Consider the following 27,946-nt stretch of genomic DNA (forward strand, 5'->3'; position numbering starts at 1 on the left):
TGTAAGAGCTTTGGCTCCCACTGTGATACAGCAGCTGATGGTCAATCTCCGTTCAGGCTGCCAACCCTCCTACTCCAGCATGGCTGGCTGGTGGGTAACAGAGAACACAGACAGAGTCAGGCGTCTTGTTTATTGTAGGTTTTCAACACTGAGGTGTTACTCCTCATCGTGCATTTTCTGCTGAGAAAGGAATAAGAGGCATAAGGTTCAGCTGGTAAGATGGCATGACGCGAAGCCCTAACTTCTGGGTCCTTAAGGGACCCCCTAGAAAGAGGTTAGGCCTCAGGGAGGCTGTCATTTAGAAGGTGAGGCTGAGGCTTTCTGCCAAGATTCCAGTCTATACGGAGAGTTTGCTCTGAGCAGGAGAGTGTATGGAGGGACTCTCCGGTTATGAGTGTTGTAGGACTATCCCAGCTGCCCAAATGCATGCACTGTGGGGAGTGTCCATTCCAAGGGGCATAGTGTGCTGAGGTGGGGGTGATGAGCAGAGTCTAATGGACAAACCCACCTTAGCACCAATGTCACGGCTCTTGGCTCGCAGCTTGTTGACCTGGGACTCGGCGATGTCCGCCCGCTCCTCTGCCTCGTCCAGCTCATGCTGCACCTTCCGGAACTTGGACAGGTTGGTGTTGGCCTGCTCCTCCTGTTGAGAGGGTCAAGGGGATGGGAGGGGGACAGGGAGGATGAGGGAGGGTCTCAGCCTTTCAGGGTACTGTCTCTAGGCAACTCATTCATCATTCATGTCTTGGCACCCTCCCCAAATGTATCCAGCACTTCATAGCCACCTACTGCCAGGAAGAAATCACCCACTGCCAGACATGGCTCCTGTTGGAATCTGGCTACGGGATACCTATTCCCATGGGCTCAGATGGATATATGTTTACCGGGAGGTAGGGTGTCCTGCGAGGGTGCTTGTCCATGTCTCATGCCCACACTTTTCTGCTCAACCTGACGTCTTCCCTTCTGCTTTCCCCCTAACATTGTCCTCTAAACCCAATTCTAACCCCACCATGGCCTTTCTGTCTTAAGCACCACCTGCCTCTGCCCTACATTAGCATCTTAGGTGTCTGGATGGAAGATAAGGAAAAGGCTGGGCACTACCCATAGCTAACACCTAGATACTCAGAAGGTGAAATATGAGCATGGAGGTGGGAGGGTAGCCCAGATAGGAAAAATCCATGAGCTGCTTATCCCCGAGTAACCAGCCAAAGGTTGGAAGTGAAGCTGTGGCTCAAGTGGTAGAGGACCAGCCTTGGGCAGAAGAAAAGCTAAGGGATACTGCCTAGCCCCTGAGTTCAATTGTGGTACACACTCGCATACACAAAGACAGGAGGTGAACCATAAACTCACCGCCTCCTCAGCCTGGCGCTTGTAGGCTTTCACCTTCAGCTGCAGCTTGTCAACCAGGTCCTGTAGCCGCAGCAAGTTCTTCTTGTCTTCCTCAGTCTGGAGGTGGGCAGAGGGAGGAGCCAGTTTTAGGAGAAGGGCAAATACAATCACCTTTCCCTTTTCTCCACCCCAGGCCTCTCATCTGCCCCTCCCTCCAAGGGCTTAAATCAAAGAGGTGATTGGGAAGATTCCATATCTGTATATGTAGTTTAAAAAAAGTCAAAGGGGTAAAGCATGTGTTTCATAAAGCAATGAAAGGTGCTGTCCTAAGACTGCAAGTGGAAAGGGGAGATTCAGAACCAAATGGAACTCTACAATGTGGTCAGATGGGGAGACAGCTGGTCTAGGCTCAGCTGCCCGCAACAAATCTACAGTTCTGTATCTATGATCTCCTTCTAGTGCTTCCTAGTATCCAGCTGTCAAATGAACTAATGCCCCACATTTCCTCAGTCTTCCCTTCCCAGACACGGGAGAAGTCACAGGTCAAAGGCAAAACCACTGATCTGTATGATGGAGGTCTTAGAACATTCTGATATCTTTTTCTGTAGGGCTGTCTCGGGGTTATCTAGATCTATGGCAAATTGACATTTTTCCATGACCAGACACTTATTCCTGAATTGCCACATGATAATTCTCCCTGCCCCCACCCCGGTTAGGCTGGAATAGAAAGGTTCTTTGAACTTTTTTTTTTTTTAAATCATTGGACATTGATTGATTACCCATAACCAGGAAAAGAGAAATGAATACCAAGGCACAAACCTCTGCTTCTAAAAAAACATATTCTATACTAGGATGTGAAATTACTTTTAAGAATATGAATAGAATGACTAAAGTAGAACTTGGCTTTATGTACAGAAAAGAGTATATATTCAGAAGAAATATTATACGTCCTCCAAATTCATGAATACTTTAAAATTGCTTCTTCTGTGCCCTTGACCTGTACATACTTGACATTGAATATAAACATAACCCAACATTTCAAAAGTTCACACTTAAGTTGTGGGAGTTCATTAGCTACAGGATTAAAGCTGATTTGTTATGTTTAAATTTCCATAACCCATTTACAAGGTTATTCATTTTAAATCTCTAAATTAGTAGTTTTCTCTGCTTCTATTACTCAGGTCACGAAGCTTATATCTTTTTTTTTTTTGCCAGTCCTGGGCCTTGAACTTGGGGCCTGAGCACTGTCCTTGAGCTTTCTCAAGGCTAGAGCTCTACCACCGGAGTCACAGCACTATTTCCGGCTTTTTTCTACATATGTGGTACTGATGAATTGAACCCGGGTCTTGGTGCATGCTAGGCAAGCACTCTACCACTAGGCCAAACTCAACTTTGTGTGTGGGGGGGGAGGGGGAGCTTGAACTCTGAGCCTGGGCTTATCCCTGAGCTCCTCAATTCAAGGCTACCGCCCTACCCCTGGAGCCACTGTACCACTTCTGGTGGTTAGTTGGAGATGAGTGTCACAGACTTTAGTGCCTGGGCTGGCTTTGAACCATGAGCCTCAGATCTCACCCTCCTGAGTCCCTAGGATTACAGGCGTGAGCTACTGTACCCTGATGATTCTTTGAACTTCTAAAGCCTTCACAGCAGTACTCTGAGTTATGAAAAAGAAAGGAAGAAAGAAAGAAAAAGGAAAGAAAAACCGAAGGAAATGCTGTCTAAAAGAGGTTTCAGGACAGGAAAGTCTATGAAAAAGAAGGAGGATAAGGGGGCCAGGCACTGGTGCCTCATGCCTATAATCCTGGCTACTCAGGAGGCTGAGATCTTAGGATCGTGGTTCCAAGCCAGCCCAGGAAAAGAGTCCTTGAAAGCACTGTCCCCACCTCCCCAAAAAACCTGAAAATAGAGTTATGGCTGTGGCTCAAGTAGCAGAGGCTAGCCATGAGTAAAAAAGCTCGGGGATAGGAAGTAAACGTAGATTCTTCATCTGCTACAAAGACCATAAACTCGTGAACTGACTCAATGTGAAAGAAAGCTTCCAGAGAGCACAGGTCCTGCCTGCCTTCCTGGATGGCAGGCAGGAGTGAGGTGGGGCAGGAGGTGAGGCAGGAGGCTTCACCACCAACCACATGGACCCATCCCCTCGCCCGCACCTGGTAAGTGAGCTCCTTGATGCGCCGCTCGCTCTTCCTCATGCCCTTGATGGACTCAGCATTGCGCTTCTGCTCCGCCTCCAGCTCATTCTCCAGCTCCCGCACCCTCGCCTCCAGCTTCTGGAGCTGCTTCTTGCCGCCCTTCAGGGCGATCTGCTCCGCCTCGTCCAGCCGGTGCTGCAGGTCCTTGATGGTCTGCTCCATGTTCTTCTTCATGCGCTCCAGGTGGGCGCTGGTGTCCTGCTCCTTCTTCAGCTCCTCGGCCATCATGGCCGCCTGTGCACGGACGAGCCGGGGCTCATGGGTTGGTCAAGTGCTCCCCACCCTGGCTGCCCAGGCCCGCAGAGGGCAAGCGCAGAAGGGGACTCACGTCTGTGATGGCCTTCTTGGCCTTCTCCTCGGCATTCCTGCACTCCTGCACTGCCTCCTCCACCTCAGTCTGGAGCTGGGACAGGTCTGCATCCATCTTCTTCTTCTGATTGATGAGGCTGGTGTTCTGGGTATAAGTAGAGTAAACCATCAAATATACTTGTTACCCTGTTCAACACCTTTATCTAGAGAGAATGAAAAAGTCATGTTTTCAAAACAAGCCTAGCAAGGCACTGGTGCTTGCACCTGTAACCTCAGCTACCAAGAAGGCTGGGTTCTAGAGTCTCAAGATTTGAGGCCAACAGAAAAAGTCCGTGAGACTCCATCTCCAAAATAACCAGCCAAAAGCAGGGTTGGAGGTATGACTCAAGTGTTAAATTGCTAGCTATGACAGAGAAAGCTGAGATCCCTGAAGCCCTGAATTCAAACCCCAGTACCACACAGACATACATACAACCGAGCTCCACTTTAAAGATATTCCTTGTTTTGCACCTATTTCCCTTTCCATTTGAAAATGGGTATGTTTTAGACACTATACCTACAATTATTCAACTCTGATGAAAGCCTCCCCACAGCAAAAGGTTTGCAGTCCTATGTTTGTGCTCTTTAATAATGCATAGGAATATGGAATATCACTATAATGATAGATACTCAGGAGGCTGAGATTTAAGGATCCCTTATGAAGCCAATCTAGACAGGTTGATAAGTCTGTGAGATACTTATATCCAATTAATCACCAAAAAGCTAGAAGTAGAAGTGTGGCCTCAGTGGTAGCATGCCAGCTTTGAGTGAAAAAGCTAAGGGACAGCATTCAGGCCTTAATACCAACACACACACACACACACACACACACACACACACAGAATAATATTCTGGAAATTATTATAATTAGAGAAAAATAAATCAGGTTAAAGAAGAGGGTACAAGGTCAGTGGATAGAGTTGATTGAGCAGGTAGTAAATTAGAGAGTCACATTCCACAGGTCATTGCAATTGATGGGCAGAAACTCACTGCACTCAATGCGGAGTGTAACTTAACAGGGCAAGTGGCTTGTGAAACACGATGTTCTAACCAGAGTTTAGTTGCTAAGGAGATGTACTTATGCTTCTCCGAGCACTTTTTTTTTTTTTTTGCCAGTCCTGGGGCTTGAACTCAGGGCCTGAGCACTGTCCTTGGGCTTTCTCAAGGCTAGAGCTCTACTACTGGAACCACAACACTCTTTCTGACTTTTTCTAGAATGTGATACTGAGGAATCGAACCCAGGTCTTCATGCATGCGAGGCAGGCAGTCTACCACTAGACCAAACTCCCAGCCTCTCCGAACTCTTAAACTCTCACTTTTGCATGGGAAGCTGGAGGCTCTCTCTAAATCAAAGCCGTTGAGTAACAGAATGTATTCCACTGCTCTCTGAGTTGTGACTTTGGCAGGCATGACCAATCAATCATAACATTTTTAGCTTTGAAGTCTAAACTCCCTTCTCAAGATAGAGTCTGGCAGCTGATACAAACAAATGAGAGTTGAGCTCAGAGGTGAAATAATTTGCAGTCCTGATGGCACATGTTCGCATCAGTGCAACAAACTTTCTGCACAGTGGCCTCGGACACCCTTTCTTCCCCTATGCTCACCTGGGAGTGCAACAGCTGCACGCGCTCGCTGGTCTCGATCAGCTCCTGCTCTGCCAGCTTCCGGGACCTCTCAGTCTGCTCCACCACAGCCCGCAGCTCCTCCAGCTCTGCCTGGAGCAGGTTGTTGCGCCTTTCCACGATGGCGATGTTTTCCTTCAGGTCATCGTTGGCCCGGACCGCGTCATCCAGCTGCAACTGAGTGTCCTGTGCAGGACACACGATGAAGAAAAGCCGAGCAGCTTTTCATCATGCTGAAGCCCCCCATTCCAGCCCTACCACTTGTTCACTGGAAGAAGAGAGTCTATTCTCCAGTCGTAGACGTTACATTCTGATCCTCACGCCTTAGAAAAGTAGATCATTCCACGTTCTTAGGTGTATTAGCCCACGGTCCTTTCTTTTCTCTTAAGGTCACCAAGTTTCTGGGTGTTCCACTCACTCCCATCCTTTCTGAGAGCCCAGGTTTGTGTTACCTTCAGGGTGGCTTGGGCGATCTTCAGGTGCTTCTGGGCCTCTGAGGCTGTTCTGTTGGCCTGACTGAGCTGGATCTCCATCTCATTGAGGTCTCCCTCCATCTTCTTCTTCACCCGCAGGGCCTCATTGCGGCTGCGCGTCTCCGCATCCAGGGAGGTCTGCAGCGAGTCCACCACGCGGAGATGGTTGCGCTTGGCCTGCTCCATCTCCTCATCCTTCTCTGCCAGCTTCCGCTCGATGTCTGCCTTGATTTGGTTGAATTCCAGTTGGGCACGGAGGATCTTGCCTTCCTCGTGCTCCAGGGAGGCCTGTGAGAGGTTGGAAAAGGGAATCAGGTCAACAGTTAGGCCCCAGAGGGGAGGCCAAGAGGATGCCAGGCCTAGAGAGGAGAGCTGAGAAGAAGTAAGGGAGGCACAACCTGCATGCCAACGTGCTGTTAAGAGGAAGAGGTAGATGCTTTGGGCTTGCTGAATCATGGGTTTTGTTTGTTTGTTTGTTTAGCTTTGCTTTTTTGTGAAGGAAAGAGTTTGCACTTTCCAACTATCAGACCTTTGGTACTAATCTGGAGGGAATTTCTGACCCACTGGAAAGTCGTAGAAAAAGGAAAAAAATTCTAAAACCACAATTCAGAACTCTGTTTCCCAGGTCCCTCTTTTTTTTTTTTTTTTTTTTTTGTCGGATGTGGGACTTAAATCCTGGGGCTAGGCATTGTTCCTGAGCTCTTCAGCTCAAGGCTACTGCACTACTCCTTGAACCACAGCGCCACTTTCATTTTTCTGGTGATTAATTGGAGATAAGAGTCTTCCAGATCTTAGCCTGGGCTGGCTGTGAACCATTCTCCTCAGATCTCAGCCTCTGGAGTAGCCAGGATTATAGACGTGAGCCACCCCGCCACCGGCTCCCTCATTCTTTATGGAGAAAAGTTAGAAGAGATGTTGACGAGATAAATTAAGCTCAAAGAACCAAGTATCGTCTTATTTCTCATTTGTGTGAGCGAGACTTTGTTGCTGTTGGTGGTGGTACTGAGGTTTGAACTGAGGGCCTGAGCTTTTTGGCTCAAGGCTAGCACGCTATTACTTTGAAGCACAGCTCCAGCGCCTGAAGGGCTGGCTTGCACACTGATCCTCAGATCTCAGCCTCTTGAGTAGCTAAGACTAGTGCTTGTTGAGCTAGATTTTTTTGGTTTTGGTCATGGGGCTTAAATTCTGGGCCTGGTTTCTGTCCCCGAGCTCTTCAGCTCAAGACTAGTGCTCTACCACTTGAGCCACTTCCCATTTTCTAGGGGTTAATTGGAGATAAGAGTCTCATGGACTTTTTGTGCCTGGGCTGGCTTTGAACCATGATTCTTAGATCTCAGCCTCCTGAGTAGCTAGGATTACAGGGGTGAGCCACCGGTGCCTGGCTTGAGTTAAACTTTTGGAGAGATACACACACATATATGTATCTACACTTATACACATACATGCACACGCACATAGAACTTGACTGTAGCTATGGGACTGTTTGGGGGGATGGGGAAGAGGGAGAGAGAAAGAAAAAGAGCAAGATGTAAGGTGAATAATATCAAAATACATTGTATGTATGAATATGAAGAGAGTGCACTGAAGCCAGGGTATGGTGGATTATGCCTGAAATCTTAGCTACTCAGGAGGCGGATATCTGAGGATTTCGGTTCAAAGCCAGCCTAGGTAGGGAAGTCTGTGAAACTCTTATCTCCATTAATTAGCAAAAAGATGAAAGTGGAGCTGTGGCTCAGTAGTAGAGTGCTAACCTTGAGCAAAAAAAAGTCATGAGTTCAAGTCCCAGCACTGGCACTCACAAAAAGAAAGCTCACTGAAAACTGTTAAATGACAGGAGTGCTGAGGAACATGAACACAGAGAGAATAGAGAGGAGTACTCTGAATGTGCAAAATACCATGGTGCAATTAATTAAGAGTTAACAGTAGGAGTATAAAACAGGTTCTATGAAAGGGAGGGCATTAGCAAGAGCAGGGAAGGTGAATGGAGAGGGGATGAATGAAAATAGAAAAATGAATTCTGTGGCAATTGTTTTAAGAAGAAAGAAGGAGGGACAAGAGAATGATAAAAAGACTGAAGCTGATAGGGTACATCGTATCCACATATGCAAGTGTCACAGTGAAACTTTCTATGTACAACTAATATATATTAATAAAATATCGTAATTTTTTTTTTTTAAGTTAGAGGCCTCTAAACTTGGAGCCAGCTTCTTATAATGCACAGTAACAATAGTTAATGCTGGAATGTGTTATCTCATTTAAACTTCAATAGTCCTATTTATAATCTTCTTTTTTTTGCCAATCCTGGGGCTGGAACTCAGGGCCTGGCCACTGTCCTTGAGCTTTCTCAAGGTTAGCACTCTACCACTTGAGCTACAGTGTCACATATGGCTTTTTTTTTTTTTTTTTGCCAGTACTGGGCCTTGAGCTCAGCGCCTGAGCACTGTCCTTGGAGTTTCTCAAGGCTAGAGCTCCACCACTTGAGCCTCAGCACCACTTTTGGCTTTTTTCTACGTATGTGGTACTGAGGAATCGAACCCGAGTCTTTGTGCATGCTAGGCAAGCACTCTACCACTGGGCCAAATTCCCAGCCCACATATGGCTTTTTCTGTGTATGTGGTACCAAGGAATTGAACCCAGGGCTTCATGCATGCTAGGCAAGCACTCTACCACTAGCACTACCATCAGGTCATACTCTTGACTCCTACTTACAGTCTTACAGGGTATGTACATTAATTTCCACTTAGAGATGGGGACACTGAAACATTAGGTCAGGGATTTTGCCTGAGGGCCTGGTAGAGATTCCCAAGACATGTTTCAGGCCCAGGTTATTTGAGTGTGAGCCCACTGTCTGAGCAGGGTTTGTTAGTTTTGGTGCCAGCATTGGGCTTGAATTCAGGGCCTGGGCTTTGTCTCTTAGCTTTCTGCCACCTTCACCTCTGGCTTTTGGTAATTAATTGGAGATCAGAATCTCAGACTTTCTTGCCTGGGCTGGCTTTGAACCCAAATCCTCAGATCTCAACCTCCTGAGGAACGAGGACTATGGACCTGAGCCACCAGCACCCAGCCACAAGCAGTTATTTTGATGGCCAGACTCCAACTTCAAAAATGTTGCTAGGAAACAAATTTTCTGGCCTAAAATTAGATTGGAACATTTTCCAGTATGCCCTTGACTTTGGTGGTTGTTGTGGGTAGAGGTTAGATGACCTTGCACTAAGAACAGGAGCTAACAGACTTTGTCCTGGGGTCAGGGTCCTTCCCGGGTGAAGGAGAGGTGGGAAACAGTGGGTCAGACTGGGGGGGCTTGGCAAGGAGCACTGCCTCACCTCAGCCTCCTCCAGGGCCGACTGCAGCTCCATCTTCTCCACTTCCAGCTGCTTGCGGATCTTCTCCAGCTCGTGCACATTCTTTCCTCCTTCTCCCAGCTGCTCAGTCAGATCAGAGATCTCCTCTGGGGGTCAGAAGGCCAGAAAGCTCAAAGCTTGTATCTCCCCGTAGTCCCACACTCCTGCCCCGTGCCCCCCTCCCCCTGCCTCTGAGTCCACCCACCCTGAAGGTTCTTGTTCTCCCTCTTGAAGGTCTCCAGGTGCTCCAGAGACTCCTCATAGGCATTCTTGAGCTTGAAGAGCTCCGTGCTCAGGGAGCGGGCCTCCTTCTGGGATGACTCCAGCTCTGACTGTGACTCTTCGTATTTCTGCTTCCACTCAGCCAGGATCTGGGAGGCGGTGCCGGGGGGGAGGGGGGGGGGGTGGTGTCACAGCTCACTGGAGTCCCTGTGTCCATCCACCTTCCCAGGGCTGTCCTAGGCCCCTGGCCCAGGCTCAGCCCTCCTCCCCTGTGTGCAAGGACAGCAGCTCTGGCCTGGCACTGGCAGGGATCCCCTGCCCCCACCCCCCAGGCCCACACAGTGTCTGTGGCTGCCACCCACAGGCCCACCTTGTCGAAGTTCCTCTGCTTCTTGTCCAGGGCTGCGGCGGCCGCATTGGAGCGCTCCACATCCACCATCAAGTCTTCGATCTCATTCTGCAGCCGGTGCTTGGTCTTCTCCAGGGAGGAGCACTTGGCATTGACAGCCTCCACAGCCTCTTCGGCGTCCTGCAGCCTCTGGGCCAGCTTCTTCCTGCCAGGGTTAGGTGTGTCAATCTACTTGGGAGCCATGAAGCTTTGGGACAACCTATTTCCTATCCTGGCAATGAGCAAGACTAAGTTCCTCTTCACAGACCCCGGGAAAAGCTCATCTGCATAACAGGGCCTCTCCCCTCACACCAGGCTGATCGATGAGATCTCCTTTGACCAACAAGCTTTTTGCTCGTCTTATACGTGAGGATCAGGTATAACCCGGGCCAAAAGCTCGCCCGTCACAGGAAGTAGGGTCAGAGTCAGCCGGGCTCCCAGATCACAGGATCCAGGCTTGGTTCTCAAGCACTTTTATTACCTACCATGTCTCTCTCATGCCTCTTTTTGTCTACCTCACCCCACTTCTTTCCTCTATCTACTCCGCTCATTTTGTCTTCGACCGTGTCGTTTCTTTCTCTCTGAGAAAGGGTAGGAGCCATCTAGAGCTCACTTGGCCTCTTCCAGCTCCTCGGTCCGCTGAATGGCATCTGTCTCATACTTGGTCCTCCACTGGGCCACCTCTGAGTTGGCCTTGGACAACACACGCTGGAGCTCGGCCTTGGCCTCCATCTCCTCCTCATACTGTTCCCGCAGCAGATCGCAGTCATGCCGGGCTGACTGCAGTGCATGGGCCAGGGCGTTCTTGGCCTGGAGAGAAGTGAAGACTAAGAAAGTGGCAGGGAATTCTTGGCACCTCTCCACAGCCTTCAATCTCCAATCTAGATTCTTGTACCTATTTATCTTATACCATCAATTATTCCAACCAAGGGCTAAGGGAGAATTTATTTACAAATAAGAGTCATGAATTGATCTTGGTGGTCATGTAATTGGGAAATAGGTTAGTGGGCTCCCTTCAGCCTCCAGGTATATTTCTGGCCCAGGTAATCATCAAGCACAGACCCTTGGCTGCAGTCGGACCTCACCTTGCCTTCCTCCTCCAGTTGCCTCTTGAGGTCTTCCATTTGCTGGGTATAGGAGAGCTTCCCTCGCGTTAGCTGGGAAATGAGTGCCTCCTTTTCTTCCAGCTGCCGAGCCAATTCTCCTAAAAGTGAAATGTGGGGGAGGAGGGTCTATGGGCTCTTGAAGGAATAATCGAAGCCCTGTACAGGGAACATTCCGGGTTGGTTGGGGTACCCACCATTTTCGGTCTGCAGCTTGGCTCTCTGAGTGGTGAAGTCATTGAGGGAGCGCTGGGCCTCTTCCAGCTTCATTCGGTACTCATTGGCCTGGTCTTCCAGTGTCCGAGACACTTTCTCCAGGTTCGCCTTAGGTGGTAATGGACACAGGAAAGGTGAATGTGGGAAGGGCTAGGGTTGGTGGCTGAGCCAATCAGATCACAGGCCAAGAATTGGAAGCCACACAAGGCAAAGAGTGACACAGGTACTGTGGGAGGGGCTCAGTTTAAAAAGGGGCCATGAATTAATGAAGGGAAGAAGCCAGAAGACAGATGTGAGGACAGAGAAAGGGCAGGGTGGAGAGAAGACCAAAGAGGAAAGAAGGAACTGAGGATGGCCAGAAATGGTAGATGAAGAGAGAACACGAGCAAGACATAGCTGAGAGGAAGACGATGAGGGGAGGCTGAGCGGGGCCCACCTTGGCCTTGATGATCTGCTCCATGTTGGAGGTGACATCATCCAGCTCCAGCTTGAACTCGCTCTTCTCCTTCTCCAGCTTCTGCTTCACCCGCTGCAGGTTGTCGATCTGCTCCCCCAGCTCGGCCACGCTGTCCGCGTGCTTCTTGCGCAGGGCGGCCGCCGTGGCCTCGTGCTGCAGCGTGGCCTCCTCCAGGTCCCGCCGCATCTTCTGGAACTCGGCCTCACGCTTCTTGTTCATCTCGATCTGCACAGATGTGGCTCCGCCGGCCTCCTCCAGCCGCTCGCTGATCTCCTCCAGCTCTCGAGACAGGTCTGAGCGCAGCTTCTCCACTTTGGCTCGAGCCGTGCGCTCAGCCTCCAGCTCCTCTTCCAGCTCCTCGATGCGTGCCTGGAGCAGTCCACAAAGGGCTCAGACCCGTCATGAGTACCCCTCCACGGGAACCCCCAACCCAGGGATCTAGAAGATTCTCAAGTACTAAAGTCCTTCTCAAGCAGTGATTTTCCCTTTGAAGGCAATTTTGCACACCAGAGGACAGTTGATAATGCCTAGAGATAGTTACGCTGTGCATGGGGTGATACCAGGGCTTGAACTCAGGCCCTGGGCACTGTCCCTTCACTTTTTCCTGCTGGTGGTCTATTTCCTGAGCCATACCTTTACTTCCAACAAAGTCATTTCACATACATTATCTCCTCTGTTCAGGTAAGGCAGGTGTTACCATTTCCTCCTCTTTACAGAGGAGGAGAGAATGTCTAGAGAAGGGAGGTTGGGTGACTTGTTCTAGGTGGTAGAAGTTGCTTGCATTCGAGAGGTGCCTGAGGGACCAGGCCTGTGTTAGGGCAGGGTTAGTACCCGGAAAAACATGAATGCAGCAGCCTGTAGGAAGGCTCCTTGAGTCTTGAGTCTTGGAAGATTAGAAGAGAATGAAGATGTGCTCTAGATCATATCCCAGAAAAAGAGGCCTTTTTTCCCCCCTAGTTGTTGGATTTGATCTCAGGAGACTGTCCTTGGACACTTTTTGCTCAAGGCTAGCACTCTGTCACTTGAGCCATAGCACTACCTCTGGCTTTTTCTGTGTATGCGATACTGAGGAATAGAACCCAGGGCTTTGTGCATGCAAGGGAGCACGCTACCACTAGGCTATGCTCCCGCTCCCACTCCCTCAAAAGAGGCCTTTTAAGTAGGTATATTCTTCCCCAAACTATCTTGACTGAAGTGATACCTTCTCGCTCAACTCATTCCTGTCAGTCAAGGATGGTTGGATCCCTGGGGAAGCTTGGGCTTCCAGATAGTGTCTAGAACCAAAAGCATTTCCTATGGCCTCTGGGAGGCCCTGGCTACATTCTTTGGCTGTACTATGGAGAATGTCACCTGGTTTTCCTTCAGTTTCTTCTGAAGCTGGAGAGCCAGGGCCTGCTCATCTTCGATCTTACTGTTCTGCTGATTAATGTCAAACTCTTTCCTGAAGGAGAAGCAGAGTGGTGACTTGTGGTCTTTCCTCTTCTGAGCCTATTATTTCCTCCCACTTTGTACAGAACTAGTGCCCAAATCCCAGCCCACAGAGTAAAGGAGATGCCTATGACTTCCTTTATTTCCAATGTTCCCCGAGAAGCCAGGACAGAGGAACTGTAGCACCCTCTGCTGTAATAAATAGCTCTGTATCTTCATTAGCCCCTCCTGGCCACCACCGTTACACACTTCTTGAGCTTTTCTTCTAGCTGCAGCTTGTCATTCTCCAGATCCATGATGCTCTCCTGGGTCAGCTTCAGGTCACCCTCCAGCTTCCTCTTTGCCCGCTCCAGGTCCATGCGCACCTTCTTCTCCTGTTCCAGGGATCCCTCCAGCTGGTGGACAGGAGAAAACAATGCATAAAATCAAACAAACCAAACAACAACCCCAAAATTCACAAGCATATTCTTCTGCTCCCTGTGAAGCTTGAAGTCCAGTAGGATTACAAGTGTACCCAATGAAGAGTCCTGCAAGAACAAAAGATTTGGAGACCCAGCTTAATCAGGAATATTAGCAAGCAAAGTAAACTCAGGGGGTGGACATAAAAGTTAAGACTAGCTACTCAGGAAGCTAAGAGCTGAGTATCTCGGATCAAAGCCAGCTCGGTCACTAAAGTGAGACTCTTATGTGCAGTTAACCATCAGAAAACTGGAAGTGGTTCTGTAGCTCAAATGGTAGAGCACTAGCCTTGAGCTAAAGAGCTAAGGGTCAGTACCCAGGCCCAGAGTTCAAGCCCCACAACTGACAAAAAAAGTTAATTGCAGTTATTAGGAATCCCTTGACAATTGATAGTGACTGCAAAATCTTGGGCCAAGAGAGAAGGAACATGGCTCTTTCTACTCACATCATCCACCTGCTGCTCCAACTTGACCTTAGACTTGGTCAGGGAATTGACCTTGTCCTCCTCAGCCTGAAGGTCATCCAGAGCCTGCTGATGGGCCTCTTGCAGAGCTTTCTTCTCCTTGGTCAGCTTGGCAATGATCTCATCCAGCCCAGCCATCTCTTCTGTCAGGTTCTTAACCTACAGACAAAAGCCCATCCCGTTTAGGGTTAGCATTCACCAGTCTGGATATACTCACAGGGACCTCCATGCCACGTCCCATGACACATTCTGGTCTGGGACTCCTCAGGACACATGGAGCCAGAGGCAGCTGGCCTCACCTTGTTCTCTGTTGCATGCTTCTCCTTCTCCACCTTGGCCAGTGTCAGCTCCAGGTCATCAATGTCCTTCTTGAGCTCAGAGCACTCATCTTCCAGCTTGCGCTTCTTGGCAGTGAGCTCTGCATTCATCTCCTCCTCATCCTCCATCCTCTCGGTCATCTCCTTGACCTTGGCCTCTAGCTGGATCTTGTTCTTGATCAGCTGGTCGCAGCGCTCCTCTGCATCATTCAGGTTGTCTTGTTCCTGGTAGGAAAAGATAGAGAAGGAGCTGGGTAGTAAAGAGAGGGGAGGTGAGGGTTTTAAAGAGAATTAGAGCTTCTAGACTCTTAATCCTAGGTGACAAAATGGGCTAGAATCACAGTGGGAGAAATGCTCATTCTGTGGCCTCACCGCCTGCACTTGGAGCTGCAGGTCATTTTTCTCCTGCAGCAGAGATACCATCTTCTCCTCCAGCTCCTTCCGGCGAGCTTCAGACTTTTCTAATGTGTCTTTAATGCGCCCAAACTCCTCCTTCATGGTGGCCATCTCCTTCTCTGTCTCTGCACTCTTCAGCAGCGGCTTGATCTTGAAGTAGAGCTTCATCCATGGCCAATTCTTGACTCCCATGAAAGCCCGGATGTTCCACTGGATTACCAGCAGGGCATCCCTAACAAGGAAATGTGAAGATGGAGACATTCTGAAAGACCAACTCTCCTTGGCTTTTCTCTCATCCAGGGAAGCTTGTAGGCACCAGAGGCAAGAATCCTGTGTAACAGTAAAACACCCTGTGTGCCAGGTCGGTTATCGCTGCACTAAATAACGGGTTGCTCAATACAAATTGATCCGTTAATCAGCTCAATGAAAAGATTGTTTATAGCTTCTTCCTAAGACAGTAGTAGTATCTACTACATTCAGCCTCAAATATATTAACATTATCGTGTGTGTGTGTGTGTGTGTGTGTGTGTGTGTGCGCGCGCACCTGACCAGTATGTGCCCATACTGGGGCACACTCAGGGCCTGGGCTATATCTGTTAGCTTTTCTGTTCAAGGCTGGTGCTCTACCATTTAGGCCACAGCTCTACTTCCAACTTTTTTGGTGGTTACTTGGAGAAACAAGTCTTATAGAGTTTCCCACCTGATCTGACTTCAAATTGCAATCTATAGACCTCAGCCTCCTGAGTAGCTAGCGTTACAGTCTTGAGCCACCAGTACCTGGATTATGTGGTGTTTTACATCTACAGTAGATACATTAAGAAACACAAAGGCGAAATGACTGTCCATAGGCTTTTTACCTGAACAAGAAATAGTGCATCAACATCCATTGACTCTGTATGCTCTCCTCCTTGTATACCTGTCCCTGAACTCCTTTTGTAAGCAGTCGCTGCTCTGAATCTTGTTTTCCATTTCTTTAATTAAAACTACTTTTTAACTGTACACATAGGTAACTTTAAACAATGTATTGCTGGATTTTTTTTTCTGAGCTTCACAGTAATTACATCATACTGTATATATCCTTCCGCAACTTGCTTTTGTTCACTCAGTAATATATTTTTGAAGTTTAAGCATATTATAACATGGAGTTGCAGTTTAGTCATTTTTCATTGTTTTATAATGTGCTAAATGGCTATGATCCTTTTAGATCTTTGCCAATATGAACACTGCCATACTGAAGTGTGTGTGTGTGGGGGGGTGTATTTTTCCAGTCCTCGGGCTTGAACTCTGGGCCTGGACACTGTCCCTGAGCACTTGAGCCACATTACCACTTCTGGATTTTTATTTCTCACGTACTTTCTTGCCTGGGCTGACTTTGAACTGTGATCCTCAGATCTTAGCCTGAGTATCTAGGATTAGAGTCATGAGCCACCAGCGCCCAGCTTGTGCATGACTGTTTTGGTGTTCTTGGTCCAATGGTCTATAGGTCTAGGAGTTTCTCGATAGCAATGCACTTAAGAAAGGAATTGAAAGGTGTGCATTTTTCTACTTTAAAAAGATAATCGTAGTTCAAACAGGTTGCATTGATGTATATACCTGTAAACAGTGGGTTAAAGTTCTTAAATCTTGTCAGCCTCATGTTTTAAAATGTCCCCTCAGCCAGGTACTGGTTCCTCCTGCCTGTGATCCTAGCTGTTCATGAGGCTGAGATCTGAGGATCACAGTACAAAGTCAGTCCAGGCAGAAAGTCCATGAGACTCCAATTAACCAGCAAAAGCTCAAAGTGGAGGTGGTAGTCCACCAGCATATGAGCAACAAAAGCCAAAGGACCCAGCAGTTACGCTCCAGCACACATGTGCTTATATATACACACCTGCATGCACACACGTACATATGTACACATGTACAATGTTATCTCACTGGAATCTTTAAGAGATATTTCAAAATGACACCTAGTAAAGCAATCTGCTCACACCTGCTAATAAGGGGAGGGCCGGGATCTGATCCCTGACCTTCTGACTAGTAGCCATTTCATGTCCATGTTTGGATGCCTTTCCTTTTCCCTCCTGCCTCACCTGCGTTCTACGATCTTCTTGAACTCAACGCGCATGAGTTGGCCCCGGGATTGGGCCTGGATGCGAGTGATGATTCGGCTCAGCCTCTCATCTCTCATCTCCTCCAGCAGCCCCAGCAGGCCTGCCTTGAAGAACACCTGTGAGCAAGGAGTAAAACCAAGTAGGTCTCAGAGAGCCGTATTCAGGGCAGAGGAAGTAGGAAACCACAGTTAGTTCCAAGGAGAACCTGTCACATGTATGCTCTAGACCTCAGGTGCAAATTAAGAGAAGGAAAGCCTTGGTTCCAGCACTTGGGTTGATAAAGAAGTCGGGGCTTTGATTCCTGCTTTCCAGCTGTTTCATGCAACACTGTTACTTGCTTTGCAACTGCCCAATAGGGCCTTAGACTCACCTTGGTGTGGCCAAACTTGTACTGGTTGTGGTCAATGTCCAGGGAGCTCAGCAGCTTCTCCGCCCCTTTCCTGCTGTCAATGAACTGGCCCTCAGGGATGGCCGCTGGGTTCAGGATGCGATACCTGGCCAGGGGAGTGACTGCACTCAGCAGGGCAGACACTCCGGGGGCAGCTGCAGACTCCTGCCTCCTGCCTCATCCGGGTATCCTGGGCTCCCGCTCAGCCCTGCTCCTGGAGGAGCGGCTGCACTCACCTCTGCCGGAAGTCCCCGTAGAGGATGCGGTTGGGGAAGCCCTTCCTGCAGATGCGGATGCCCTCCAGCACGCCGTTACAGCGCAGCTGGTGCATGACCAGGGGGTTGTCCATCACCCCTGCGGCAGGATGGGAAGGTGGGGAGTCAGTCTCAGGGCAAGTGAATGAGAGGCACTGACCCCACCCCAAAGCCTTCGCCATGGCTCACCTGGTGCTTTCCGTTCATTGGGGATGATACAGCGGACGAAGTGGGGATGAGTAGTCTTCAGGTTGGCCATTAGCTTATTCAGATTTTCCTGGGAGTGGATGAGGGTGTGGAGTTAAGAGGCATAATGGGTTCCTAAGTCCTGAGCACCAGAAATCCTGTCACTAGAACTACTGAAGGAAATATTTTGTATGTGCTAGTACTGGGACTTGAACTCAGGGCCTTGTTTGTTCTCCCCCCCCAAGGCTGGGACTTGTCACTTGAGCCACACCCCCATTTCCAACTTTTTGCTGGTTAATCGGACACAAGAATCTCATGAAATTTCTTGCTGGAGACTCTCGTATCTAATTTGTTGAATGGTAACCCCTTTATGTAACTAAACATAGTGAAAAAATATAATTCAAAAACTTGTCTACCTAACTGGGTTCTAGTAGTACACTCTTGTAATCCTAGCTACTCAAGAGACTGAGATGTTAGGATCATGATTTAAAGCCAGCCCAGGCGGGAAAATCTGCGAGATTTTTGTCTCCACACTGGCACAAGGGGAGGGAGGTGTGGCTCAATTGGTTAGAATATCAGCCAATAAGTGTCAGATGCCAAGTTTGAGTCCAGGTCTCAGACCTAAAGAAAGAAGGAAAGAGAAGAAAATACAGACACACACACACACACACACACACACACACAGAGAGAGAGAGAGAGAGAGAGAGAGAGAGAGAGAGAGAGAGAGAGAGAGAGAGAGAGAGAGAGAGAGAGAGAGAGAGGGAGAGAGAGAGAGAGAGAGACACCCTGTAGCTCTGGCTTCTTTTCTTCCCAAACTCAGAATATCAGGATGGGGTGCTTTAGCCAAAAGGCTTGGGGCTCATCCTCTACAGGTGTTCGGGAATCTCTAATCCTTGCTTACCCGGTGGAGAGCAGACACTGTCTGGAAGGATGACCCCTTTTTCTTGCCTCCTTTGCCTTTACCACTGTCCCCTACGAAGAAGAAAAGGGATGAACAAGCACTTGAAAACAAGGGACCCCAGGACAGGCTAGAACTCTGGCCCTCAGTCGTTGTGTGACTTTGGGCAAGTTATTTTCCACATCTTCGTTTAGAAGGGTGGAAGTAACCACCTCTAAAAGCTGGAAAGAGCACTAAGATCAAGCACACCAGTGGGTATAGAAATACCATCAGCATCCCATCCCTATTCCTTCTAGTCCCACTTATTCCTTTTGACATCTTTCCACTTTCCATGCTTTTTCGTATGCCTTATCCTCTTTGTTTTATTTTTTTTATTTTTATTTTTTTGCCAGTCCTGGGCTTGAGCTCAGGGCCTGAGCACTGTCCTTGGACTTTCTCAAGGGTAGAGCTCTACCACTTGAGCCTCAGCACCACTTCTGGCTTTTTTTCCTATATGTGGTACCGAGGAATCGAACCCGGGTCTTCATGAATGCTAGGCAAGCACTTTAACCACTAGGCCAAACTCCCGGCCCCTCCTCTTTGTTTTAAAACATGCTCTTTCTCTTCCTTCTGTGAACTGGAGACTCATTTGTTCTACCATTTGATCAGTGATCCTATCGTCGAGTATTGAGAATACCTGCATGCTCTGTTCTCTACCAGCCATGCTTGGGCCAAACTCAGTGACCTCCAGTGGCATTCAGAGAAACAGGCATTTGCACGAGATCCACATGGGAATGGCAAGAACCAACTCCAAGGGATTGCACAGGGACTGCCATGGGCTCTCTGGACTCATGGGCTCCCCCTGCTGTCTCCAGGCCCTCTCCCAGTAGAGGGGCTGCCCCCTTACCAGTGTCCGCCGAAGCATAGGAGGAGAAGAGTGTGGCCAGGAGCTTGAGGGAGGACTTCTGGTACAAGCCCACTACTGTCTCGTTGAGTGGGTCCTTGTTCTTTTCCAGCCAGCCTATGATGTTGTAGTCTACGGTGCCGGCGTAGTGCACCAAGGAGAAGTGGGCTTCCTGCTTCCCCTTGATGTTGCGGGGCTTCTGGAAGTTGTTGGACTTGCCCAGGTGGTTGTCGTACAGCTTGGCCTTAAAGGTCATGTCAGTGGCCTTGGGGAACATGCACTCCTCCTCCAGAATCGACATGATACCCATGGGCTGAGAGTGGAGAGGTAAAGAGACTTAAGCACTAAGTTTTCAGAGTTCCACATCCCGACAGAGAAGATTCTACAGCTCACTATTGTCAGTAACCAAAGGGAACTGGTCTTGACAGCCCTGACTCTCTATGATAGAAAGCCATTTTCCTGGACTTAACCTAAGTCTAGTTACATTTGCTCAGTTCCACAGGACCCTTTCTTGACCCTGTGGACCCACAAAGGCCTATGTATTTCTAATCACCTCTCAAGGCTTGCAGTATATTTCAGCCCAGCCCTCTTCCCCTGAGATCTTGCTGTCCCAGGAGTATGGAGCCAGGGGCAGGTGTGTGTCAGAGGAACCAGACTTCCAGGCTAGGCCAGATCTCTATAGGAGCCTGATAGCAATTTAAGTATTAACCAGATTCTATGCAGAACCATCCTTCAGAGAGGATGGTTCTTGACCTAGGGTAGAAATCCTTTTGAAAATTTGTTGAAATCAAAAATGCTTATATCAGCTGTATACTGGTAGCTTATGTCTGCAATGCTAGATACTAAGGAGGCTAAGATCTAGTTTAAAGCAAGTCCCAGAAGGAAAGTCCAAGTGATTCTTATTTCCAAGTAATCATCAAAAAGCTGTAAATGAAGCTGGGCACTGGTGGCTCATGCCTGTAATCCTAGCTACTCAGGTGGCTGAGATCTGAGGATCCTTGTTCAAAACCAGCCCAGGCCAAAAAGTCTGTGAGACTCTTATAGCCAATTAACCACCAGAAAACCAAAATGGTGCTGTGGTTCAATGGGTAGAGCAATAGCCTTGACTGAAGAGCTTACGGACAATGCCCAGACTCAGAGTTTAAGCCCCATGATCGACCTTCCCCCTCAAAAAAATTAGAAAAAAAGAAAGAATGCCAGACTTGAGCAAACAAAGCTCAGAGATAAAGTCCAGGCCCTGAGTTCAAGTCCCAGCACCAACACACACACACACAAACACACACACACACACTTTTCTCCATACAGTACAAAGGGATTCTGAGGCCTCTGGAAGATGAGAACTCTGGTTGAGATTATTTGTATGCTCCATTTTTGGAAGGCTGTGACTGTCTGGTATGGGTCAGATAGCCAGGGTTGTGGTCTTGGTAACAAAAAACCAAGGCAGACTAGCAGCAGTCTGCGTTGGGAGAGGGCACATCCATTCTCTGATTTCTGCTGAGTGTCTGTATTGTAGAGACTGGATTATTTCCTGGTGAAGAAGAAAGGAATAGGAAGCCAACTTTTCTCATTTCAGCCTGGAATTTTTCCACAGAGCATGCTTCCCAAACGGTATAAAGGGGCTGGGAGACACAGGAAATGACCACCACATGCGGGAACAAGATCTAAAGCCCTGAGGAAAGAATGAAGGGGTTCTTCCCATGTGTACCCACAATTCCAGAGTCAGGGAAGCCAGGCCTGGAGGTGAGTTTGGGATTCTAGTTTTTCAAGTGCAGAAGGGAGGGGGCTGCCTCTGTACCCGGGCGGTTCATGTGGGAATGTGGTAGGGAGCTCAGACGACCCAGCCAGCCAGCACCTTCTCTATGAGGTCGATGCAGGCCTGCAGGTCCATGCCGAAGTCGATGAACGTCCACTCGATGCCCTCCTTCTTGTACTCCTCCTGCTCCAGCACGAACATGTGGTGGTTGAAGAACTGCTGCAGCTTCTCGTTGGTGAAGTTGATGCAGAGCTGCTCAAAGCTGTTGAACTGTGATGGAGACAGAGGGACAGCCGATCAGGCCGGCGGTGTCTGAGGGCCACAGGGACAGTCCGGGACAGTGCCACCAGGGGTGTGTGTGCTCTCCTCCCAAGCCAGGGCAGAGGGAGAGGGAGGGCTTCGCTGAGGCAGGGAGGACGAATCCCTCTGTTACGATTCCACTGCAACCCATGGCCGGCCCATGGCTGGACCTCCACCAATGACTGAACGTGTGGGCGAGAGAGCGAGTGTTTTCCCACGCCCAGGGCTCCCCAACTCACATCGAAGATCTCGAAGCCAGCGATGTCGAGGACTCCTATGAAGTACTGGCGTGGCTGCTTGGTCTCGAGGGTGGCATTGATGCGTGTCACCATCCAGTTGAACATCTTCTCGTACACTGACTTGGCCAGGGCACCGATGGAATAATATACCTGCTGTACGCTCTGCCCCTTGGTGACGTATTCATTGCCCACTTTCACCCGTGGGTGGCACAGCCCTTTGAGCAGGTCAGCCGAGTTCAGCCCCATGAGGTAGGCAGACTTGTCCGCATCTGGTGAGGGAAAGAAAGGGGATTTCTAACGACTGTCTTTTCTGCCCCAACCCACTTCTGGTTAGTGGAGTTGTGGGCTTGGGAAGGTCCCCTCCCTGCCTACCTCCTGTAATCCTTGTCCCTCTCTGGCCCTCAAACCCCGTATCCACTACACAGCCTCAGATTGTCCTGTTAGTGTGCAGATTGCAGGCAGCAAGAGGCCTGCCTGGGTCCTGAGGTACTCCCCAGTCTGGAGGCTGAGCTTGCCCTTGGTAAATGTATTATTTTCCTAGCTACTTGCTCCTTTCTTTATTGGAGTGCAAACAACCCTATTGCTGATCTAATTCTTTAAACATTATTGAGAGCCAGGACCAGTGTCTTATGTCTATAACTCTAGCTAATTGGGAGGCTGAGATCTGCGGAGTGAGATTCAAAGTCATCCCGGCAGGAAAGTCTGTGAGACTCTTAACTCCAATCAACCACCAAGAATCGAGAAGTGAAGCTGTGGCTCAAGTGGTCGAGTACCAGACTTGAGTGAAAATGCTAAGGGACAGTGTCCAGGCCCTTAATTCAAGCCTTCATGTTGGCATAAGAAGGTGGGGGCAATTCCAGGGCTATGCAAAAGCTGGCAATGATGATAGGCTATCAGATGACCAGGCTAGAACGCAGGCCCTAGAGTCCTGGTTTTCTAGATTTGTTCTATAATTCAAAACTCAAGTGGATCCAACCAAATCACCACATTGAGGAGAAGGGAGGCAGGCAAGGAGATGGGGAGAGTGTGGGGGGTTCTCTGTAAGCTGAGCTGGGACTATTCCTGGAGCTAGGCTCTGGCACAGAAAATCAGAAAGGGGAAGGCCAGCAGCTGGCAGCTTACACTTGAAATCCTAGCTACTTAGGAGGCTGAGATGGAAGTCAACCCTGGGCAGACAAATATATGAATCTCTTATTTCCAATGATCACTATTACACAAGGAGCGGAGCTGTGGCTCAAGTGATAAAGCATTAACTTTGAGAAGAAAAAGCTAAGGACAGTGCCTAGGCTCTGAGTTCAAGCCCCAACATAAGCACACACAAAAACAAAATGATCTTTGGACACAGTATAATGGACTGTGTTCCTGGTGACCATTTCAATGTGGCCTTTCAGCCCGAGAGCACCTCAGGTCTTCTCGGCGCTACCCTCCAGCTCACGCACCTTCGGTGCCATCTGGTTCTGCCTGCTCCTCTCGCTGCTTCTGTTTGAACTTCATGTTTCCGTAGTGCATGATGGCACCTGTCAGCTTGTACACACCAACTTTCTCCTCTGCGGTGAAGCCCAGCACATCAAAGGCACTCTGGGACAGATGGAGAAGCAGGGGGATCGGAAGGGGCACAGGGTCTGTCAGGATCCACCACAGGCCTCCCCAGCCTCTTAACTCACATCGGTGGCCAAGAGCTCCTCAGAGTCATCGATGGAGGCCACAGACACCTCTCCCTGAGACACAAAGGCATAGTCGTAGGGGTTGTTGGTGACCAACAGCATGTCTATGATAGACAGGAGAGGACAAGGGGTGGGGAGAAGTCAGGGAAAGGGGAAGAGAATGGAGGAAGAACGGAGAAGAAGACAGGGAAGAGAGAGGGTGGGGAGAGGGAGGGAGAAAAGAGAATCAGCAAAGCCCAAAGAGAGACGATAGGAAATGAAAGTGTACAACGGGGACCCAGGCCGGGAAGACCCAAGATCCCAACGCAAAGGAAGAAAGAGATTGCTGAGCACCTGAGGCTCACACCTGTAATACTAGATACTCGTGAGGGTGAGATCAGAGGATTTCAGTTCAAAGCCAGCCTGGATAGGAAAGTGTATGTGACTCTCATCACTGTACAGACCTTGGGTGGGGGGTGGAGGGGGTGGATGGAGAGTGAGGAGGAGGAGGGAGCAGAGAAGTGGAGCAGCATGAGAGGAAGAAGCCTTCTAAACACAGGAGGACTTTGGGGGTAAACATGGGGTAGGGAGGCTGGCTGGACTCACCCAACAGCTCTGGCTTCTTGTTGGACAGGATCTGGTAGAAGATGTGGTAGTTCCTCTCAGCCTTTAGCTGAAAGATCACCCGGGACTTCTCCAGCAGATCTGATGTGGAGAGAGGAGGAGCAAAGCAAGTGAGAGAGGGTGAGAGAAAAGAGAGAAGGGCCAGCAAAAGGGAGGAAATCAAGGAGACAGGCTCCAAACACGATGAAGAAACCCAGGAGAGAGGGAAGGTTTAAAGGCACAAGAATAATAAAGCTATGAGACAGAGGCAAACCAAGACAGAATTTGGAGGGAATGAAGCTTGGGCTGCAGGGCCAGGAAGGGAGGTAAAGGAGAAGCCAGATACCCAGGCTCCATGCTGGTACTCACAGGTTTCTATGTCTGCAGAAGCCAGCTTTCCAGTGGCTCCAAAGTGGATCCTGATGAATTTCCCCTGTGGGCAGATGGAACAAGGTGAGTGAATTAGCCAGAGGAGACAGAATAAAATCGCAGACTTCCACTCGACCCAGAAAGTTCTAGATGATTCTAGAATGGAAGTGGCGGTTTTGGTATCTCAGTTTACTATCAGTGCCCCTCTCCATATGACACTGGGGTTCCTGGGTGGAAAGGGCAGCCAAGAGATTAAAATGTGTAGAAGACTTCCCCTATGAGCCTTTCATATTTTCTCATGCCATCCTGTCAACGTTCTGCAAGACAGACGTCATCACCCCTGCCCCACAGGTGAGGAACCGGGTGGGACTCAGGGAGATGTGAAAGTCGGGCCTCTGAACCCAAAGCCTGGGCTCTCACCTCAGAGGCATGGCAAAGAACTCTGGAAATGCAAGAGAAACCTAACATACAGTCAGCATCTACTCCGTTTCTTGGCTATGGACAGGTGTGATGACTTGGGATCTTTTTTTTCCTTAGGGTCCTAGAGCTGCTCAGGGAGGCAGACTGCATCAGGAGGCGTGTGTGTGTGTGTGTGTGTGTGTGTGTGTGTGTGTGTGTGAGAGAGAGAGAGAGAGAGAGAGAGAGAGAGAGAGAGAGAGAGAGAGAGAGAGAGAGAGAGAGAGAGAGATCCCAAAGCAAGGTACAGTACAGTCAACTCTCCTTTTCTTTCAGGGCTAGATGCAGGCACTTGGCTGTGGTTTGGGATCACTCACAAAGCGGGAGGAGTTGTCATTCCGGACGGTCTTGGCGTTGCCAAAGGCTTCCAGAGCAGGGTTAGCCTGGATGATCTGGTCTTCCAGGGTACCCTGTGGAGGAAGCAGAAGCGTGGAGACCATTCTCTGGCTGCCTCCAGCGGAAAGTTGGAGAACAAGGAGGCTGTTCTGGGCCTGGGGAGTGGGGTGAGGCTGGCTGAATTGCTGGGGGTTGTTGGGCTGTACTCAGATGGAAGAGTAGCAATTTGCCTTCAGCCATGATGATCTTCCAAACTACTCTGACCCTCAGGTGCCCTCTGTTTCCTGTCCCCGAGCTGAGCCAGTGGCCCCCAAGGTACCTTGCTTGCACTAGGATTTTCCTTTTTGCTTCGGTCACCTATGGCTGCAATGCTGGCAAAGTACTGGATGACACGCTTTGTGTTCACAGTCTTCCCTGCTCCGGATTCTCCGCTGGGGACAAAAACAACCAATGAATACCTGACTAATCTAATTTTATTTCCCCTGCACATCACCTTCCTAATCACAACAAATAAATAAGAAAAAAAGAAAAAAGAAGCAGTGAGAACACTGAATCCCATACAGAACTCCACCTTCTTTCATGCCCAGTCCCAGCAATCAGAGCCCAAACCCAAACCTCTTTTCCCAATTTGCACCTTTGGGAGACAGCCTGCTGGCTCCCATCTCAATGCCCTGTGGGTAGACAGTGCTAACTCACGTGATCAGGATGGACTGGTTCTCTCGATCTGGAAGAGAAAAGACAAGAGGCAGGGGTGAGAGCTGAGGGCCCAGGTGCGCGGTGGGCTGAGGGGACGCCATCAGGTGCCAGGCTCACCTGTCAGCATGTATTGATAGGCATTGTCAGAGATGGAAAAGATGTGGGGCGGGGCCTCACTTCTCTTCTTGCCCCGGTAGGCAGCCACCACCTCGGCATTGTACACCGGCAGCCACTTGTAGGGGTTGACAGTGACACAGAAGAGGCCTGAGTAGGTCTGGAGCAAGAGACAGGGCTCTTGTCATGAGGTTGGTGACAACAGTCTGGGACCATAGGTGATCATAAGTGATGCCGTCTCTGGTCACACTACCTGACTCCACTGTTTCTACATCTGATCAGAAGTGGATGGGGGGGGGGGAAGAATAGATTCCTGGGGATCCCACCTCTTGGAGAAGGTCCTTGGTTTGGGATGAGGACCTCTGGCCATGTGTAGTAGTCACTCACGTAAATCATCCAGGCTGCATAGCGCTCCTTGAGGTTGTACAGCACCGCGGGCTCATGCAGGAAGGTCAGCATGGCCATGTCCTCGATTTTGTCGAACTTGGGGGGGTTCTGCTGCATCACCTGGTCCTCCTTCACGGTCACTGTCTAGAGAAGGAGTGTGGGCAGCAGGACAGGATAAGCACATCCTGGCCAGCTGGGAAGTCAGCCTTCACTTGACTTTACTCCCCAGTTTCCTTCCTGAGCAGAGCTTCAGCCTTTGGCCTCCTAGCTCTCCTAGGACACAGTCTCCTGAAATAGTTTTCCTGTCTGTGGTCTTTCCCACCCACCATAAAACTACCTTTCTCGTGCTAGTTCCTCAGAATCTGTCCAATGACCATTGCCTCTTAAATCGATGTTCCAAGTATATAGGGTCAAACCTTGGAGCTGGCAATTCTCAGATCAGTGCCCATCATGCCGTGACCCAGTGTCTGTCTCCTGGGCTCGAGGCCATCAATTATTCTAGGTAAGCTTCTCTCCCGCTGGACAAGCATCTCCTCTTCCTAAGTTCCCCATCGGTCAAGGTGGGTATCTGACTGACATCAGTCAGTTTTCCATGTCCAGATGCCATTAGGTCTGCTGGTAGGTATTCCACAATTTTGTATAGTGATAGAGGCTGTGGCTCTAAAAATGTTTAAATGATTTGCAGAGTTGGAATCAGAGTCAAAGTCCCTGTGGACTTTGACCCTTTCTTCTACAGCTCAAAGTGATGTAGCATTCAGCCAGCTAGTCTGTGAGACTCACAGCTCTGATCCCTGCTGATCTGGTTTTCTTGGTTGGTAATAAGCTACCCAGGGTACACAGGTTTCTGAGTACCAGTCCTGAATCTCAGGACTGAGCTTTGCAGCTTGAAGTTTCCTACTCCTTGTTTTCATGTGAGTCTAAGAGTCAGCGCTTAACTTGAGTGAAGGGAATCTGAGAAAGTGAATCAGTGGAGAAAACGGAAGCATTAAGGGGTGGAGGCAAGTGTCAAAAGGGAGCATCGTGTAAGGCTGTGCCTGTGCCTTCTTCAGCAGGAGGAAAACAGCTGAGCTCCACCCAATTTCCCAGGAACATCTTCTAGGGGCTAGCATCCCAGGGTGAGCCCTGCTCAGGTCCATCACATAAGCACAGATCCAGGGGTTCTCAGGGAACCATGTCCTGGGATCCCGAGAACATTTTGTTTTTAACCAGTTCAGCTCCTACAAGGAGTAGCACCACCACAGAACTCCTCCCGTCACTAGAACCTTCCCTCCCTCTGTCCTGCACTGTGCCCCTCATACCTTGCCATTCTCTGTTTCAGCAGTGACCTTGCCCCCCTCCCGGGACACTATCTTGGCCTTGACAAACTCTTCCTTGTCATCAGGCACGAAGCACTCAGTGCGGATATCAAAGGGCCGGGTTTGGGCCTCTAGACGCTCCTTTTCAGACTTGCGGAGGTATGGGGCTGCCTCCCCAAAATCGGCCATCTGAGCATCCGTCATCTTGCTGTTGCTCTGGAACCCAGACAGGAGGGATTGGTTGTGGCCACCAGATCACATTGGCTAGGCCCCCTCCTCCTCCCTCCTTAAGAATT

General features: G+C 49.4%; 1 protein-coding gene across 1 annotated transcript; it reads right to left on the minus strand.

Annotated features, from left to right (window-relative positions):
- Nucleotides 1-115: 115 nt before the first annotated feature.
- Nucleotides 116-27,854, minus strand: Myh6 (myosin heavy chain 6). The gene is made up of 37 exons (XM_090345478.1): nucleotides 27,654-27,854; nucleotides 26,356-26,499; nucleotides 25,972-26,128; nucleotides 25,855-25,882; nucleotides 25,478-25,589; nucleotides 25,140-25,232; nucleotides 24,367-24,430; nucleotides 24,001-24,099; nucleotides 23,416-23,519; nucleotides 23,191-23,329; nucleotides 21,752-22,020; nucleotides 21,312-21,482; nucleotides 19,463-19,772; nucleotides 18,580-18,650; nucleotides 17,682-17,769; nucleotides 17,475-17,592; nucleotides 17,221-17,344; nucleotides 16,830-16,966; nucleotides 14,734-14,989; nucleotides 14,344-14,586; nucleotides 14,027-14,203; nucleotides 13,372-13,517; nucleotides 13,045-13,135; nucleotides 11,674-12,063; nucleotides 11,219-11,345; nucleotides 11,004-11,122; nucleotides 10,532-10,728; nucleotides 9,901-10,084; nucleotides 9,514-9,679; nucleotides 9,291-9,415; nucleotides 5,947-6,255; nucleotides 5,477-5,680; nucleotides 3,853-3,978; nucleotides 3,483-3,758; nucleotides 1,351-1,446; nucleotides 509-643; nucleotides 116-180 (listed from the first exon to the last, which is right to left on the minus strand). The coding sequence occupies exons 1-37, from the start codon at nucleotides 27,852-27,854 to the stop codon at nucleotides 157-159; spliced, it is 5,820 nt and encodes a 1,939-aa protein (XP_090201604.1). The 3' UTR covers nucleotides 116-156.
- Nucleotides 27,855-27,946: the final 92 nt, after the last annotated feature.

This window comes from Megascapheus bottae, chromosome 14 (genome assembly GCF_031878675.1).
Source record: "Megascapheus bottae isolate mThoBot1 chromosome 14, mThoBot2.hap1, whole genome shotgun sequence".
NCBI lineage: Eukaryota > Metazoa > Chordata > Mammalia > Rodentia > Geomyidae > Megascapheus > Megascapheus bottae.

Coding starts and splice junctions, on each gene's coding strand:
- Myh6 (XM_090345478.1), bottom strand. CDS start 27,854: ATGACGGATGCTCAGATGGCCGATTTTGGGGAGGCAGCCCCATACCTC. Junction 23,520..24,000: donor CAAGAAGCCAGAGCTGTTGG/GTGAGTCCAGCC, acceptor TGTCTATCATAG/ACATGCTGTTGGTCACCAAC. Junction 21,483..21,751: donor CTGGCTTCGAGATCTTCGAT/GTGAGTTGGGGA, acceptor TCTCCATCACAG/TTCAACAGCTTTGAGCAGCT.